The 17,615-nt window shown below is 47.6% G+C and overlaps 2 protein-coding genes across 5 annotated transcripts; one reads left to right on the top strand and one right to left on the bottom strand.

The window, feature by feature from the left end:
• Positions 1-629: 629 nt before the first annotated feature.
• On the top strand, positions 630-5,063 carry TMEM169 (transmembrane protein 169). 4 transcript variants are annotated; one of them, XM_078606601.1, is made up of 4 exons: positions 630-877; positions 2,084-2,150; positions 2,621-2,955; positions 3,678-5,063. In XM_078606601.1, the coding sequence occupies exons 3-4, from the start codon at positions 2,635-2,637 to the stop codon at positions 4,497-4,499; spliced, it is 1,143 nt and encodes a 380-aa protein (XP_078462727.1). In that variant the 5' UTR covers positions 630-877; positions 2,084-2,150; positions 2,621-2,634; the 3' UTR covers positions 4,500-5,063. The 4 variants fall into 4 exon arrangements, with proteins under 4 accessions (XP_078462727.1, XP_078462736.1, XP_078462744.1 ...); XM_078606610.1 differs by having other exon boundaries at positions 743-877; positions 2,087-2,150; XM_078606618.1 differs by lacking the exon at positions 630-877 and adding an exon at positions 1,355-1,454 and having other exon boundaries at positions 2,087-2,150.
• Positions 5,064-11,156: 6,093 nt separating this feature from the next.
• Positions 11,157-16,259, bottom strand: LOC144727620 (uncharacterized). Its single transcript, XM_078606576.1, has one exon. The coding sequence runs from the start codon at positions 16,086-16,088 to the stop codon at positions 15,375-15,377; it is 714 nt and encodes a 237-aa protein (XP_078462702.1). The 5' UTR covers positions 16,089-16,259; the 3' UTR covers positions 11,157-15,374.
• Positions 16,260-17,615: the final 1,356 nt, after the last annotated feature.

Raw genomic sequence — 17,615 nt, 5'->3', positions numbered from 1 at the left:
TACAATGAAACAAGAAAAGGTAAAAAAGAAAAAAACGGAGAAATACACTATAAAAAGTCCATCCCATGTGTTTTGCTACAAATAAAAAAAATTGGCCGGATGAAAAAATAATGCGAGCGTTAACGGGGTTCGCTGCTGGGCTCTGGCCCAATCATACGGCGCAGTTTGCGCAGTTAGCGCAGTTTGCGCAAAACAAACACACAAATATTAAAACACACATTTTTAACTTGCATAGTAAAGTAATTGTATTGTTAAATTTGCTATACAGCCATACAATACGGCAAATCGCTAACCTCATAAAAGTTGAAGGCAGTATAGTACTACAGTAATAGAGCAAGTGCAGAATCACTGAACCCGAATTGATAGCTTGAAAGCATTTAGCGCGGGGCACTTGAAAGTGCGGGACCCGTAGCTTATGTAGCTACTCTTGCTAGGAGGACAATCCGGCACTGTGCGGTGTGGAGGGCGCGGCGTGACCCGCGTTGACCCCCCGCCCCACTCCGCCCGCATCACCCAGACGCGTCCGCTTGCTCCGCTACATTTGTGTCATTACATCATCCGGCACGCATGCGCAGTGTGTGTCTGTGTGTGTGGCGAGAGGGAGGGAGGGAGGGAGGCTCCGCACGTGCAGAGGAAGAGGAAGGAGTGGGAGCGACCACGGGGTCCGCCTGGGTCCCGGCAGTCAAGCCGAGCCGGGGTGGCTGGGGGTGGGGGGAGGTCGCAGGCCTACGGACTCGGTGACCCCGGGTTCACCACGTAGGGGTCACTTCCTCCGCCTCGACTACTGCTCCACAGCGAATGCCAAAAACCGGTTCCGGCGTCTGCCTCGCTCTCTGCCGTCTCCTGCAACCCGAGCTCCGATCTCCCAGGCGGCAAGGTATGCGTGTGAGCGAGGGTGGCGATCTGCTGGGGTGGGGGCCATGCGATCCCGTTGTTGTAGTTATTATCATCAGCATCAGCATCGACGCCTCCTCAAGTCGCCGTAATCCCACACGATCCGGCAATGCGAACGATCCACCGATGCGAACGATCCACCTAGGCACGTGCTGATTTGTTGGACTGTAGAGTACAATAGCAAATCTATATTTTGTGGGCGTGTGTGTTAATGAACATGGATTTGGGTGATTCTGTAAAGACGGGCGAATAAGGCTGGGACCGTGCAATGCAGCGTCGCCGTGAGACGCCTGACATCAATGCTGGATCCTCCTCCTTGACTCCTCCTCCTACTCGGCATCCTCGTTTCTTTGTTTCCCGAGCAAGGCGAGGCGGCGTTGTGGGGAGTTCTATTTTCGTTCGATGCGTCTCTCTCCAGGGATTATTCCCGAAGCTGCCTGCCATCTCTCTGCCCTGGTGTCGTGTTCTATCAGACGGGCTACCCGGCACGAATGCTCTCTCGCTCTCTAATCCAGCTACGGTTGGCTACGTACGGCGCGAAAGAAGTTCAATCTACATACGTACGTAAACAATTATGGCCTGCTGTTCATCATCACCAGCCGTTGTCTTATCCACTGCTGGATGAAGACCTCCCGTATGCAGTCGACATCCCTCTCACGGTTCTGTGCTGTTGCTGCTGGATGTCTCCTGCACATTGGTCGACTACTTTGTGGATGTGGGATGTTGTGTGTGCGAAGAGACAGATATTTTGTTCGTCTCAATACGTTTGCTTTTTTGTTTCCCAAAGGCACTCGGTTACCTGCTGTGACATGGATAGGAAACGTGGACATTAACAGAGGAAATGTAACAAAAGCTAAAAAGTGTGCAAAACAACATGGAGAGGTTCACGCTTGGAATTAGACAGACACAGGAAGTGGAACACATGGATCAGAGAACATACGCAAGTTAGACTCATCATATTCATTATTAAGAAAGGTGTGTGGAAGGGATGATGGCCGGTGTATTGAGGGGATAGAACACGCACGAGAGGCTGTCCGTCGCAATGAAATCGGTTCTTGTGCAGGTGTTTGATGGAATGGTTATATCCGAGGTTCGTGAGAGGTGGGAGGGAGCTTGGGGAGGTATTCATCCAGAAGTGGATTGATCATGGTTGATGATGTTGACTCTCCCTGCTTTTTTTGTCGGGCAGCAGTGATGCGGCGAACGTGAGGAGGAAATGGCCTGGTGAGAGAGTCTGCCGAGTACTGAGTATCAAGGTGAGGACCCAGTGGTCGGTTTGGGTTATGGATGGAGTTGTACTGATTCATCAATTAAACATCGTTTCCTATGCTCGCGGTACATGCACCGAATCACAAGTGTCTTCATCGACTATTGCAATCGTGTATGCAAATTCAATGAACAGGGATAACGTACAACAGTTTCAATGAGAAGGTATGAAGAAAACTACTAACGTTTTTATTCAATTGTAGGTCTCAAATGTGATCACTTATTGCATCAGAGAAGTGCAAATCATTACTTGACAACTCATTAGGCCAACGCAGTGGTGGGGAGCCTATGGCATGCGACGTCATTTCCTACAACCTGCGGCTACATGCGACCTGCCACTTAGAACCAGCCCACAAATTATAATTATCCAAAGTCTATATTTGCTTGGCTAGTGCGCTGCACAATGTAACAATTATCTCCCTTTTACAACTTTTTATCTTTTCACTTTTGGTGTTCGCAGCTCCACAGGTGTGCATGTCGGAACGACGGTGGCACCCATCGGCACAGAAGGAGGAGGAGGAGAAAAATCACACGGCAGAGATGGCGGGCAGAACGGAGCAAGGAGAGTCCGAGCGGCCGGCATTGGCGAAGCAACATCAGCCAAAGGAGAAGCGGCGGGCAGCGCACAAAAGCGAGGTTTCAAGTCACGACGTGCCCAGTGGCACCGACGGGGAGAGCGCCAGCACTAGCAGCACCGCCGAGAAGCGCAAGCGCCGCAAGAAAAGGGAGCCGAGGCCCGAGTCGGTTATCATCTTCCGCACGGAGAAGAAGGAGAACGGCGACGAGAATGTGCAGGTGACGGCGACTTCTTGATGTTTGAGCTGCCACTTCCGTGTTGCTTGTTTTATTACGTCACCGTTTGCTTATGGCCACAATCACCCACAATATACCCAATTTTGTTGTATTTTGGAAGCTAAGGAGAGCTGAGCCGAGACAGCATTTGGATGGGCAACCAACACGCGTAAAACAGGTGTTGTAGGTCACTGTAAGACTACGTTGGGGGCAGCAGAGGATAGTGCAGCAATATCAGATTGTAAATGTTGTGGCTTTGGTCTCCAAAACACCGGTGTAGCTGTACTAGTGACGAATTGGCACGTTCTGTTTACGTGGCAAACCTTACTAATTGGCTGTGTCGGGTGGTGGCAGGTTTAACGACACATTTATATATTTACGTGATCTAACCCAAAAAACCTGAATTATGGAATATCAATTACTGTACTGTACTTCTATACGCTCCACGTTCACCACTGAAGTATATTAAACATTAACGTAACTTGTCATTCTGAAAAAAAACACCATCGTCATTTACATGGAATACATCTTGGAAGTGCCAGAACAAAGGATATTTGGGATGATTATTCAGCAAGGAGGTGATATCAGACTAAATACAATGTAAAAACAAATGCATGATAGATAACATACATGAATTAAATTAAACAAAATATAAAATCTGAACTCTGCTTGAGATCACTTCCATTTGTCCTCAATGTTGCTTTGTCATGCTACATGCATCACAGGAGCAGAGCGGCAGGGCCGAGGTGGAGGACGTGTGCTTGGAATCCGCGGGAGAAACTCGTCACTTCCCCCCGGCACTTGTCCCCGGCGCCCCGTGGGACCGCGCCGACGGCCACTATGTGACGCTGACAGGCACCATCACGCGCGGCAAGAAGAAAGGCCAGCTCGTCGACATCCACCTGAGCCTTACCGAAAAGGAGCTGCTCGAGCTGGGCTGTGGACCACCTCCCCAGGCGCCGGTCACAGGCAGCGGCGGCGGCGGCGGCACAAACGCCCCGACGACAATGCCAGCTCAGACGCACGGGGTCCAACGGAACAAGTGCCACTCGCGCTGCCGGTGCGGCTTGAACCACGGGCCACATGCCAGCCTGTGGAGCCTGCTGTGCCTGCCGTTCGCCTTTGTCGCATCGCTGGTCGTGGCCTTCTACTACGGCACCATCACCTGGTACAACGTCTTCCTCGTGTACAATGAGCAGCGGACCTTCTGGCACAAGGTGACGCTGTGCCCGCTGCTGATGCTGCTCTACCCTCTGCTCATTGCGGTGACGAGTCTCTCGCTGGCGGCGTACGCGGCCGTGGCGCAGCTGTCATGGTCCTTCACGGCCTGGTGGGGGGCCGTCAGCGACCCCGAGAAGGGCTTTTTTGGTTGGCTGTGCTCGCACCTCGGCTTGGAGGAGTGCGCTCCCTACAGCATCGTGGAGCTCATCGAGTCCGGCGCGGCACCGCCCGGTCACGGCGGTGGCGGCGGTGGCGACGATAGCGACGTGGATAGGGGCGCCGTGCGGAGGCCGTTCGCTCAAGGCATTCAAATGTCTTCCGTGTGAAGACGCGCTTGCACACGTGAGCAAATGGAACATCTGCATAGGTTTTTTTGCGGTTGTGCTGTACAGCTCTCCAGTGTGGTTTCGGGTTGTCTACCGCGTGTCGTTCGGCATGATGTCCGACCTCTCACTCAGTGTCTTGTGAGCCTCTTTAGAAACTCAACTGAGCTCGCCTCGAACTTAAATTGAAGATTCTCCAGTTTCAGTTAAGTTCAGGTTGTGGGTGGATTGGAGTGAAATGTCAGACATCTTGCTGAACAAAACATGGTATGACCCCTAGAATGCACATTGGACAGCAAACTGAATTTATTTACAAATGTGTGTGATGCAAGGTTCTCACGTGTTTTTTTAATACTAAACTAAGAAATACTAATGGGGAAAAAGAAACGCCCTAAGTTCTTTAATCCATTGCTAATGACAGTCATGTTTTAACGATCTGCAGTGTGATATAGCCTAATTAATTTTAATCGCTTGTGGGCGAGCGTTAAGAATCTGTCAGGGCCTCTCGTCAAGTGGTGCTTGTACGTGTTTTCCAATTGCTCTTTCAAGTGAAGTTTACTCCCAGCACAAGCAACAGGTGCATCCTCCCAGCGTGAACTACTGTCGATTCGCGCAGATGAAGCAAACTAATGCAAATGCCGTGTGTGATGAGTGTTCTGCACCGGGCTGCATTGATCTTTTTTTTATGAACTTCGAATCAACAAAACAGGGTCCTGTTTATGAAGTAGGAGCTGTTGCAATATTTATAACCCTAAACCCTTTGAAAACGACCTTTAAACAGAGGATGAAAATAAATGTTTTCTAAATATGGAACATTTTTGTAATCAAAGGCAACAAATTTAATATTTATACCTTAATGCAGTGCATTGGAACTCATTTTTTTAAATTAAAATTTACAGAAGCATTGTTGACACATTAAAGTTTACAGCCTTATGTTGTTCAAATTGTACCCAGATATGACTACTATGTCTTGTGACTCGCGTTGTGAAGTGCGTTTGTTTTGTAGACCGCGATCCTGAGAATGCTGTTGTGGTTTGCACTACCATTGTGGTAATTGTCCTCGGTGCATCACGCAAGAGCTTTGTAATCTATTCACACTTTATTATTGTGCCAAAAATGCACGTTATCAGTATATTATCGCATACAAATTACCACTCTGTTCTCTCTCGCGGTACATCGTGCAAGCGCTGAGATACCTCCCGACAAAAAAACAGCGATCGTAGTTAATTCTCCAATCGTCTTCTATTGTAAAAAATACGAGAGCAAGTGTTCTGTGTAATGACGCCACAGTGAATTACAATAACTTGCATTCGGTTTGTTTAGAAAAATTTCAGCTGCATTGTCAACGGTGGATTCTGGATCTTACACCCAAAGGCTTTTTGAGATGGTGCTGTGCAATACACTGATTGCATTTTTTTCGCAAGCTTCTCTACACAAGCCGACTAAAGGTCCTAATTGGAAAAATCCAGGTTGTAATGGCATTCACATGGGACGGTCATGCAGGAGGATGAAGTGAATTAGTACGGTGTAATGCCCTTGTTTTATTTAACAGATGATGTTGGCTGGGCTGTGTGCACGAGTTGATGAATGGACCCAAGTACCGCGTCACCTCGCCCCCCAATGCTTGGAGTTAGCATGGCCTTTTGTTGGCTTTCGTGTCGTGAGTGTGCTGTCTTCATTACATCAGTGCCTCCTGAGTTGAGCTACGCACAGGTGTCTGTTTTAATGACCCAACTGTCGGTTTCTAGTATTCCTTGTGTGCGTTCTGTTTACAGTGAAATGTGAACCAATAAAATACATCTTTGTGGACATGTTATTGCACAGTACTTATGCTTGATATTAATACATGTATGTAATCTATATACACTGAATCTGTGAAATTTTACCAATCCATATATATAAATCGATTATTGAATGGAATAAGGAACCAAATCATGGTCATTTTCCAAACCACTGGAAAGTGTAATCGTTCATGCTTAGTTTATCATCAGCTATGGACAATTCATTGCTCAACGAAGACCTTTCCAAGCCATCCCCATCTCTCGCAATTTTGTGATATAATCTAACTTGCACCTGCACACGACCTTATTTCATAGCTCATCTCGGCGAATGCCCGTTTATATGCATTCCATTCTTTGGCTGCCACTCCGTCATTGTTATTGGCCCTCCGCTGTCATTCCTTCTAGCAACTTTACCAGTCACCTTTTTATACACGTTAATTTAGATGAAGCAATTATTTCGTTTTTAAACCTGTGAGCAGTATTGTAGGACATTTCTAGCCATGACTTTTCAATAATTGTTCCACTTGCCACACCAGCTTGGTCTCAATTCAGGCAATCACTAAATCAGCAGTCTGAAAGAAAACTTGCAATTCTGTGATTCATATTTTATCGTTCATAATTATAGTATAAGTTGCATTTTTATGTTAAATCCATGTATTTAAATCTTAACATTAGTGATATCCTAGCAGATGTTTCAGATGTTTTCTCAGTCCATTGTAGGGTTTGAGTACTCACAATCATTCCATGCTCTTGCTGGTCGGCCCCTCCCACAACGAGCCACCACCAATCCTTCCATGAAATATTTCTCGAAACAATTTCCATCTCTATGTCTGATGTTATTAAAGAATGTTTTTTCTTGCAATAAAATGTCCTTCCTCAGATAAGCATTAGGGCAACACCCATGTCCATTGGCTACCTTGAAAAAATGGTGGAAATTCTTCATTCTCACGACAGATACCAGGATATCCACATGACCACAAACATACGAGACAATTTGTATCCATTAAGCTTTTAAATGTGCCCCGTCTCCAGGCACAACCAATCAGAAGGACACACCACAAATCAGAAGGACAGACACCCAGGGGGTTTGGAGGAGGTTATTTCTTAAAACATTTTAAGATTTTCAATGAGGTGGTCGAGTGGTGGCGCAGTGGTTGATGCACTGTAATCTTGAAATTTGATTTTGATTCCTAGTCCAATAAAATATAGCCCTTGCCACCAATACTAACCCGTTCAGATCAGTGTGGTGAAATATGGTCACATAAACCCTACGACCTGATCGGCGTGGCAAGGCCTTCATCCAACAATGGATTGACAAAGGGCTGTACATTATTATATAGAGAGGCTGCAGGGGCCAAGAGAGAAGTGAACCAATGGCATGGTGAACTTCAGGATAAAGACAAACATAGGGAAGAGAAAGTCAACACCGTACCAGGCACAAGTGAGAGCAATTAAAGTGTGTACAGGTAAAGGTCATTGGGCCATTGCTGTAAAATATCTTATCAGTACCACCCAGTGTGGCCAATGCTACCAATGACTTTCTTGAAGCATTTTATCTCTATATCACAAATATATATGGTGATCGTGGCAGCTGCTTATGAGAAAAATGTCAAAGAAGGGTATCGTAGTACGTTTGACAGATTATCGTTATGGTTTGGAAATGCGATATTGAACATCTACAGGATATTAACGTAGAAATGAAGTATTTATATAACATAGAATATACGATAGCCTATGATTTATGCTCTTTGTGAAGGCTACAACAGTATGTAAGTTTGTTGAACTTCTTTCGCACCGTATGTGGCCAACCGTGTTAATCGGAGATGTGGTTGGAAGGACACACAGTCGTGGCATTTGCCACTCCGGGTGGAACCTACCAATCCCAATGGTTCATGAGCTATAATGAGGAGAGTAATAATAATAACGCTGTCCAAATAAATGCACCTCTTTGGTGTGCACCACGAGAGATGCGTGGGCGAGTGAGGCTGCCGAGGCTCAAAACCAACAAAATGAGGTCACGAACAAGCGGCTTTGTTACGGGGGAATGCCATTGTTCTGTCTAAATCTCTTACAATAATCTTTAACGCCAGGGCGCTTTGGCTCACGATAATGCGGCCCCAATGTGAAAAGGCAACTCCTGGCCAAAGCGCCCACGGCCAGGATTGCAGGAAGAGGACAGCGCAACCCAGCTGCGGCGCGCGTTAAAACACGCGACAAACATTAACAGCCAACACAATTCGACCAGCCCTCAACCCAACCGGCCCTCAACCCAACCGGTCCTCAACCCAACCAGCTTTCAAATCAACAAGTATTCAACTCAACCAGCCCCCAACTCAACCAGCATTCAACTCCACTAGCCCTCAACTGAAGCAGCTCTCAACTCAAACAGCCCTCAATTAATCTCGTACTCAGGTCAGATTCCTCTCAACTTACGACTCGACTAAGCACAAAATAAAATGTCCACGTGAATTGTTTGATTTGTTTTGATCGTGAGAATAGGTTTTTCCCTTTTTTTCTGGCAACAAAACAGGTGTTGAGATGTTAAAACATCAAACTGAAACCTTTTACAAGGAATCATGTCTGCATTAACCACAATACTTGTGGTCAGAATGCCAACAAAAACATCCTCTGCATTTTTTTGGTTCTTTCGGTAAAGTCACGTAGCAGGGAAATAATAAAATAATAAAAATAAAACATAATAAAGAATGATTTTATTACGTGTTATTTTTTATTATTTTATTATTTCCCTTCTACGTGACTTTACCGAAAGAACCAAGAAGATGAATCCCTGCAGTCACGAAAGCTTTAAATCGAAATAAAATCCTCTGCATTGTCTTTGAAACTGATTGGTCCACACCAGAGACAGCTTTCTTTTGAGCCTAGTCTCAAAACAGTGTTAGACCAGAGGACGCATCTGAGGATGTACCCAATCTACATCTTCTGCTTTTTGTTTAAAATTGAAACTTATTTGATGTTAGTCGTATTATTTTCTGGTCCGCAGGAAAAGCCTGATGCGCTGCACCGATGAGTCACGACTAACCCCGCGCGCACATGACGCTAATCATACCCGCCGCATCAAACACCGTAAGTGCATTCCACTTAGTTGGTCAATCTCAGCAACATCCAATTTCCGCTTGCATGAATCACCCACTGTGACGATTCATGCAATCAACCTGCAGACTGTATAACAGGCGGGGAGCGTGTTACGTGGATGCTATACTAGAAACAGTGGAGCGACTTGATAGTTGTGAATAGAGCGTGGGAGTAAAGCAACAGAGGTGTAATCAGGATGTTGCGACGAGTTGGGGGGGGGGGGACACGTGTGCAGGGCAGAGGTCGCAACTGCCTACCCGATACCCGTACCCTACCCGATACCCGGCTACGGGTACGGGTACCCGTTTGCGACCCTGGTGCGGCCGGGTACGAGTAGGCCGTGAGTCACTGGTGAGTAACTGTTTGTCACTCATTTCCCAACGTCTTGTCTCTTCTCACAATTCAAGTTCCTAGAATCAACCCACCCGCGCCTGCAACATGGCTTCATCCCAGAGGTCGCAATCGGGTACCCGATGCCCGTACCCTACCCGGCCGGGTATGGGTAGGGTACGGGTACGGCCGGGTACGGGTACCCGTTTGCGACCCTGGTGCGGCCGGGTAAGGGTACGGGTAAGGAATCAAAACCCGTTTGCGACCTCTGGTGCAGGGTGGTGGTTGGACGATGTTACGAGACAAGCACTGGAGTGGCACCCAGAGGTCTGCGACCAAAGGAAGACCTGACGCCAGATGGTGGCTTTCGTGATGATGAACCTGTAAGAGCATACCTGGGATGCCTGGTGTCCACTTTGCAACACCTGAAGAATATGAGAGGAAATGAATTATAGGGAGATGTGGCTGCAGAAACAGCATTGGACGTGAAAGATTCCAGGACGTTGAACTAAAATGAGAAGCTGTTTGACGACTTGAGTGGTGGGTAAGGTGAGCGTGAAAGAGTAGGCCAAATACTGTATAATTTACAGGGGCTCAATATGGTTCCCTCCAATGGCGTACCCTTCTTCCAGCAGCGGCGCGAGCAAAGCAATTACATCATAAGGGGCCGTCCATAAATGACGTCACGCGATTTTTTTACGATTTTTGACCCCCCCCCCCTCGTCACACGGCGTCACAAAAAGTCAAACCCCCCCTCAAATATGACGTCACAAAGCTCTGCCCCCCCCCCCCAAATATAAAACATGCTTCAAATCGCTTTAAACTATTGTCATTGTAGTGCGTATTTAATGTTGTAGGAGAAAACATTTATTAAAACGTCTATTTAATTAAGTAGAACGTGTTGTCCATATTTATTTAAAGTTGCGCATTTTGATGTGACGTCACATTTCTCAATTCCCCCCCGCCTCGTCACACATCGTCACAAATGTCTGACCCTCCCCCCCCCCCCAAGGTGCGTGACGTCATTTATGGACGGCCCCTAATCATAAAAAAATGTGGTCCTGACACATGCACGTGGGAGCAAAGTGTGGCCACCGTAGAGCAAATGCATACATCGCTCGACATCTGGGGGTATGTCGCGGCGCTCTCATCAGATGCATCTTACCACCGCTGCCGTGAGGCTCACACATTATCGAGAATGTATTCAGGCGTAAAGCGCCTGCTTACATTTGTACAACAAAATCTCAACAGAGCGCGCTTGACATCCTCTGTCGGGCAGCGCTCGTAATCGTGAAGGGTTCAAAGGGGTTCCATTATTACGAGCCATGATCAATCCACTGCCTGGATGTCGGCCTCCCCAAGCCGTCGCCATTTGTCACGATCCTGCAATGGCAGAATCCCCGTCACACCTGCACACCAGCTGATTTCATCGATCCATCTCCTCGACAGACTGCTCTCAATAAGGGTTGTATTTATTAATTACATTTAAGGCATTGTGGTGATGGTATACAAGGACACCCCCCAGTACAATGCATTAACGACAGCATCAGATAATGAAGCAATTACGAAGGCAATTACGAAAGCAAATATTTTCTAAATTATCGAATATTTTTTTAATACGCAACACTTACGAAAGAGATTTAAATATGTATATGGTCTGAACCGTAGCCGACCGCCATTGTATTCAACACTCTAAGTAGAGCATGCACGCATGTACGCATTTGACGGTGTATGTGTGTGAACCCCGTGACCTGAATTCGATTTACAGCGACGGTGATTATACAAACCGGTCCTTCCTTGGTCGAATTAACCGTAAATGAGATGGGCCGGTGCGTAAACATCGCTCAAAATGTTTGTCACAGGCCTGGGCAAGCCTTCATCCAACAGTAAATAGAACATGACTGATCATGATAGTAACAAATGTTTGTCCCAACGAAATCACAATAATTTACCTAATTGTGAATTATATCCTCCCTCCATTTCAAGCAGTCTGTGTGCAATATACACGTCCGATTTGATATATGATGCGCTATGTATGTTTTAATATGTCCAATTATACACATAAAACTTCACATCGCCCAAGGATAAGGTCAGCCACTCGCGAGAGGGACCTTTAACGGTTGTGGTGATGGGAGAGCGTGGTTCAGAACGGGTCTTGATGGGACACGGTGGTTGAGAACAGGGCAATTGTGATTTCCTTCGGGTCACTAAGGAAGTCACGGATATAAACTATTAAACTATATATTTTTTTTATTTTAGCAGGTAAGGCACACTGAGCTATACAGCCATTTTATCAGAAGCGATCTGGCCACAATCGATCGCCCAACAAAGTGGCTTATCATATGACGATATATAGCAGCCAAATACTCTAAATGCGTGATGTTGATTCTAAATTTGGAGGGAAACCCCAGAGGATCCGGAGAGAAATCCACGCGACCACGGGGAGATCATACAAACTCCAAATATACAGGCGTCAGGCCCTGGATCGAACCCACAATCTCCTGTATAGTCGGGTAAGGAGTTAACATCTCGCCACAGGAAGCCCCCACACTCTCCATTTTTACATAAATTTGCACTTGTATGCCTGGCCTGATAAGGCGAAGCGTGCATCTATATTTAAACGAGCGAAAGCTCACATCTGTCATGTGTATATTGCTCATCAAAAGACAAATACTAGTGTGCGGTCCTTTGCCAATCCATTGCTGAACGCCATGGTCGCTCTCGGGCGTTTTTCCACCTTACTTCACCGCACTGGTCAGTGGTCTCAGGATCAGTCAAAACGTCACACGCCACTGATGTTATCCGTAGGCGGTAATCTGTGTTCATAGTGCGGTGTGCTAACCACTGTGCCACCGCTCCACCCCGTAGACGCTTCTATTTGCATTTAATCTGCCATGTGCATTACCCACTATGCATTCGTATTACACTCGTTGGCAAGCCCGTTGAGATAAATGGTAATCCATTCTTACTTCTAGGGAGTTTATTCACTCACCAGTGATGTGATGTTTCTAAGATGATACGTCTGATTAATTTTAATTACACAACACGAGCCAGTATTTGTTGAGCATAATATACCGTAATAATACACATCTAACACGATTGCGTTAAACGCTAGGTTCACGAGGCCAATATAACAATTACAAAAGAGACACCAACGGTATGTACACCTACCTGTCCGTTGTATGTTTATAAAGAAATATTGCCTACAATCACGTGCAGGGTCATTGTAAATGTTAGATAAGCAAAGACTGCAAATGATTTTATTTTCAAATAACTCAATGGTTAAAATGGATGGCAATGGTCGAGTAGAAGGAGATCTCCGGACACATACCAGATTAGCCGTTTTATTGTATGAATGTCACAACATATCACCAGTCATTATCTATCCACGACTGGATGAATGCCTGCTCAAAGCCGTCATCATCCCTCACTGTCACGTGACGTAAGCCTCAGCAATCTCGTTGCTGCGAATGTTGCGATGCAAGAATCATCGATCAACAAGCGAGTTTTAAGTCTCGCGATACACGCGTCGAATTCCTCCACGTCTAAAAATCGATACTTTTAGATTTTAGAAAATAATTGTCGTTGTTACATTTAGGCTAATGGAGCGAGTTAAACTGCAAACGAGAGAGCGACTAAGAGAAATATTAACGAGACGACAAAAACGACACTAAATCGAACGAGGGTGAGGAGTTAGATTAATGAATCGTTACACCCCTAATTAACACTTTCACTGTTATATGACCAGCTAATGAATTGCATTGTTGCCATTAGCATATAAACTGCGCATCTCATTCTCGGTGGCTGCATAAAATAAGCATCCGTAATCGGTGCTTTCAACAGGAACATGTTCAGCGTACCACTGTTAGCTATTTATACGGCAGTGTGTAGTATTCAAAACGCCTGTGTTGCATATAACATTGATTTTGTTTAACTATGATGCATACAATAAATAAGTAACGTATGAATCAGATTCAGCTTCCATCCAGCAGCATTTGTTGAGCACGCCTGACTCTACCGATAAGCCACAGAAGAACAGAGTATCGCTCCACAGATTGTGTGCTTAAACAAATGCTGTTCGTGGACATCAGTTCGATAGACCAATAGGCCAATCGGCTAAAATATATACCTCGTTTTTTACGTGCAGATATCGAACGGAAGCGTACGTGTTAATTCAATTATTTGACTGAACCGCTTTGACGTGAGTAATTTCCACTGATATAATCAGTAGCGCGAGTGACAGCCCAACAAAGTTCTGCGTCTTCCTTCAGCAATCATTGTTGACCAGCTTGGTGAAGTATGGCCAGATTTGACCCGTGGGGAGGCCTTCATCCAACAGTGGGTTACATTTAAACTAACATCGCTTGCCATCCACGCACGTACGTACGTCACGTGTAACATCTAATTTTAAGACATACGAGCAACCAAACTGTATGGACATGTGTTGAAGCTACGTAATAATAATAATATCATCTAAAACATTAGTGTCAACTGAAAAGTTACCCGAAAATGATATACAGTACGTGTATGTTATGTTAAAAATGACCCTTGTACATGTATAGTATTAATGACATTAATCTCCCTCGGATAACAACGACAGTAGCTGGACTTTCTGAGATAAAAACATAATCTAAAATACTGCACAGAATGAACAGTATTGTTTCGCGACTCATAAAACCACAGCCATTCCTTCGTGAGAATTATACAAAAATATCACGGATGATTCCATTGCAGAGATGTAATTAATAGATGGAGTGCAGCTTGTGACTTCAGAACGTTCAATAAAATTAAAGATTTTCCCACCCGTGCCCGTGTCGTCTGAATTATATCCCATTACTTCAAGCCGGATATTATTTCACAGCTGTCAAATTCAAAGGAGCTTAGTGAGAATAATATATGTGTATAGGCAGGCAGTATGCTTGATGATATTTCAAATATAAAGTGGGTTAGTTACACGTGTCTATGTCCATCACCTCAAGATGGAGAGTGTGTGCAGTTGAGTGAGTGCAGAGATATTCGTGTGCATGCAAATGTGTGTGGGTGGTAGGCGTGGTGCATCTGCCAGTCACCTTACAGCCAGTTACTCTTTAACACCGGGGTCAATCCCGTGACCACATGCCAGCGAGTCTTTGTCACTTCACGCGACCTCAAAGGGCACCTAGCCTGGCACAGACTCGCCATGATGCCACAACAGCTTACTGACGTGATTTTTTTTTATTGTTAAAGAGGTTATAAAAGAAACGTATTTTTCAGTGAGTACGACATCTCTTTCACAACCCAAGATGTGCACATGCATAATCGTATGAACGCCCATGTTGTGTGCGATGAAAGCACCAAGGGAGGGGGGTTTGGAATAGAGTTCGATGTCCTCATGTTCTCGCAAGAGTTAGGACTCAATCTGCTCCAAATTTTATCAGCGCACAGGACCGATGGTGAGCCAATCATGCGGGAGAAGATCTGCCATAGCGGGGGAAGGTTTTCCGGGCGGACAAAGTGCGATTGGGGGAAATTCCCATCGCGTGACACGGCCTCAACACGCGCTCGCCAACAGCACGCACCGGGCACAGCACTCTCTCTCCAGTCCATCCCAACATCTCCACACGGGTTGCGGCGAGAGGCACAGGACCCCCGTGTCTCTCAAAGCCGTGCCACACGCAACCTCCCCCTCCACGCATCACGACTCAAAGTCGGGGTTCGTGTGCTCGATGACGCAGGCCGGGCACCGCCGCCGCACGTAGCGCAGCGACTCCGCGGTCGCCTCGTCGCAGCCCTGCACGGAGAGGCGCCGCAGCTGCGGGCAGCCGTCGGCCAGGGCGCGCAGCCCCGCGCCGCTCACGGCTCCGCAGCCGCGAAGACCCACGCAGCGCAAGCCGGGCTGCCTGGCCGCCAGCGTCACGAGCGCCAGGTCAGAGACTCGCGGGCAGGAGCCCACGTCGAGCGCGGCCAGCGCCAGGCAGCCACGGGCCAGAGATCCCACCCCGGCGTCCGTCACCGCCTCGCAGCCGCGCACGTTCACGTAGCGCAGCGCCGGGCACCTCTGGCCCAGGTGGCGCACGCCGCCGTCCGTGATGCGGCTGCAGTGCGCCGCGCCCAGGTAAGCCAGGCGGGCGCCCAGCGCGGCGGCCACCTCTCGCAACCCCAGGTCGGACGGCAAAGGGCAGTCGCTGAAGCTGATGGCGCGCAGGCGAGGGCAGCCCCTGGCGAGTGCGCGCAGCGCGCCGTCTCCCAGAGCGGGGCACCGCCGCACGTAGAGGTGCGTGAGGTTCGGGCAGTGCACGGCCAGGGAGCGCAGGGCAGCCGCCTCCAGGGAAGAGCAGCCGCTCAGGTCCAGGCGCCGCAGCGAGAGGGAGGCGCCGCAGGAAACGGCTGGCAGCGCCCTCAGGGCCATGTGGTCGGCCCTGGTGTGGAGGCCCAGGCCGCAGACGCAAGGGCAGTCTGGAGCGAACGGAAGAGGATTTCGAACGAAAGAGGATTTCGAACTTCATAGATAAACTGTTCCGGAAAGCAGATGACCTCTATGCGTAGGCGAGAGCCCATTGAGGCAAGATGTCTCTTTCAAAAGGTGATTGTGTCATTCATAGGAAAGTGTTGCATTAGGTGGCCAATTAATGTTTAAGCAATTTAGCATGAGTGATATGTCTATTCTATTATTATATACCATGCATTTATTTAATCTAAATCACTGTCATACAATAAGCGGGTGCGTTGTGTCTTTTATCAGCTCCCAGTGTGTAAATGTTCACTCACCTAACACATTCTATATTCACACAGTGCAATAAACAGGGTAAAAGCTCCCATGCAAACACATTATTTAATTAGGGCATCCACACGTATCAGTTTATCCTGCCACGTGTGGAAGCGATGACCTAAACACCCGCTCTCCACCTCTGCGCATCACGGTAGGAACCATTCAGATAATTAATGCTTCGGACCTCGTCAGATCTCGGAAGCTAAGCAGGCGGTTGAGCCTGGTTAGTACTGTACTTGGATGGGTAACTTCCTGGGAATACCAAGCATTGTAGGCATGAGCTACGAGATGGCCACTAGATAACACGGCTATATCTGAAAAGGAAAATATATAATAGGCGACGTTTCGGTCAAAGGCCATTCATAATACATAGATAGGGGCCACAGAGACAGAGAGGATCAGAGTCAGAAACTGCACGAAACACCATAGTTTAAATTGGATAAAAAATCCGATAATATGAACAGAGAAGTCGACACAGCACCTAACAAAGACTGCGAAGGTTAGGAAGTCTGCGAAGGTTAGGAAAGGTTAAGAAAGTGTAGGGAGTTAAAAGACAAGCCATCAGTGGCACCCCCACTACCATTGCGGTTAAGGGAAATATAATGATGATGATCAGAACTTAATTTCTCATGCAATATTTCTGGGGTGACCCAACCACCAGCCCAAACCCCCACCCCCGGGACCTCTCCAAAAATATTTCCAGGTGCTCAGCCCCGGACAGCTCCGGCTGAAATTAAGCGCTGATGCTTATTAAAGTTACGACATCCCCCGTTACCAGAAGCGTCGAGATGGTGCAGGCTCCGGCACTGCAGCACCACCTCCCGCAGTCCCTCCTCCGTAATGCCGCCACAGCCCGATACCTCCAGGCGGCGCAGGTCGCTGCACCTCGAGGCCACGGTTCGCAGCCCCGCGTCCGTGAGCGACGCACACCCGCTTAGGACCAGCACCCGCGGGCCGCTCAGCGCCAGCTCTTGGCGGGCGCTCCACGCGGCCGTGTCGTTCCACGCCTCCTCGTCGCCGAGGTGGGCGGACACCCGGGGAAGCCACCGATCGCTGCTGCCCCGCGTCCAACAGTCCCAGCCCCTGTGCTCTGGAGGGGAGCTCAGGGAGAGGGAGTCTCCGTGGTTTACTCGGCGCCTGCGGCTCTGCAGCGTGGCGGATGCAGTT

The sequence above is a fragment of the Lampetra planeri genome, chromosome 2 (genome assembly GCF_965212315.1).
Source record: "Lampetra planeri chromosome 2, kcLamPlan1.2.h2, whole genome shotgun sequence".
NCBI classification, from domain to species: domain Eukaryota; kingdom Metazoa; phylum Chordata; class Hyperoartia; order Petromyzontiformes; family Petromyzontidae; genus Lampetra; species Lampetra planeri.
This window is presented reverse-complemented; position numbering and strand designations above follow the sequence as displayed.

Coding starts and splice junctions, on each gene's coding strand:
- TMEM169 (XM_078606601.1), top strand. CDS start 2,635: ATGTCGGAACGACGGTGGCACCCATCGGCACAGAAGGAGGAGGAGGAG. Junction 2,956..3,677: donor ACGGCGACGAGAATGTGCAG/GTGACGGCGACT, acceptor CATGCATCACAG/GAGCAGAGCGGCAGGGCCGA.
- LOC144727620 (XM_078606576.1), bottom strand. CDS start 16,088: ATGGCCCTGAGGGCGCTGCCAGCCGTTTCCTGCGGCGCCTCCCTCTCG.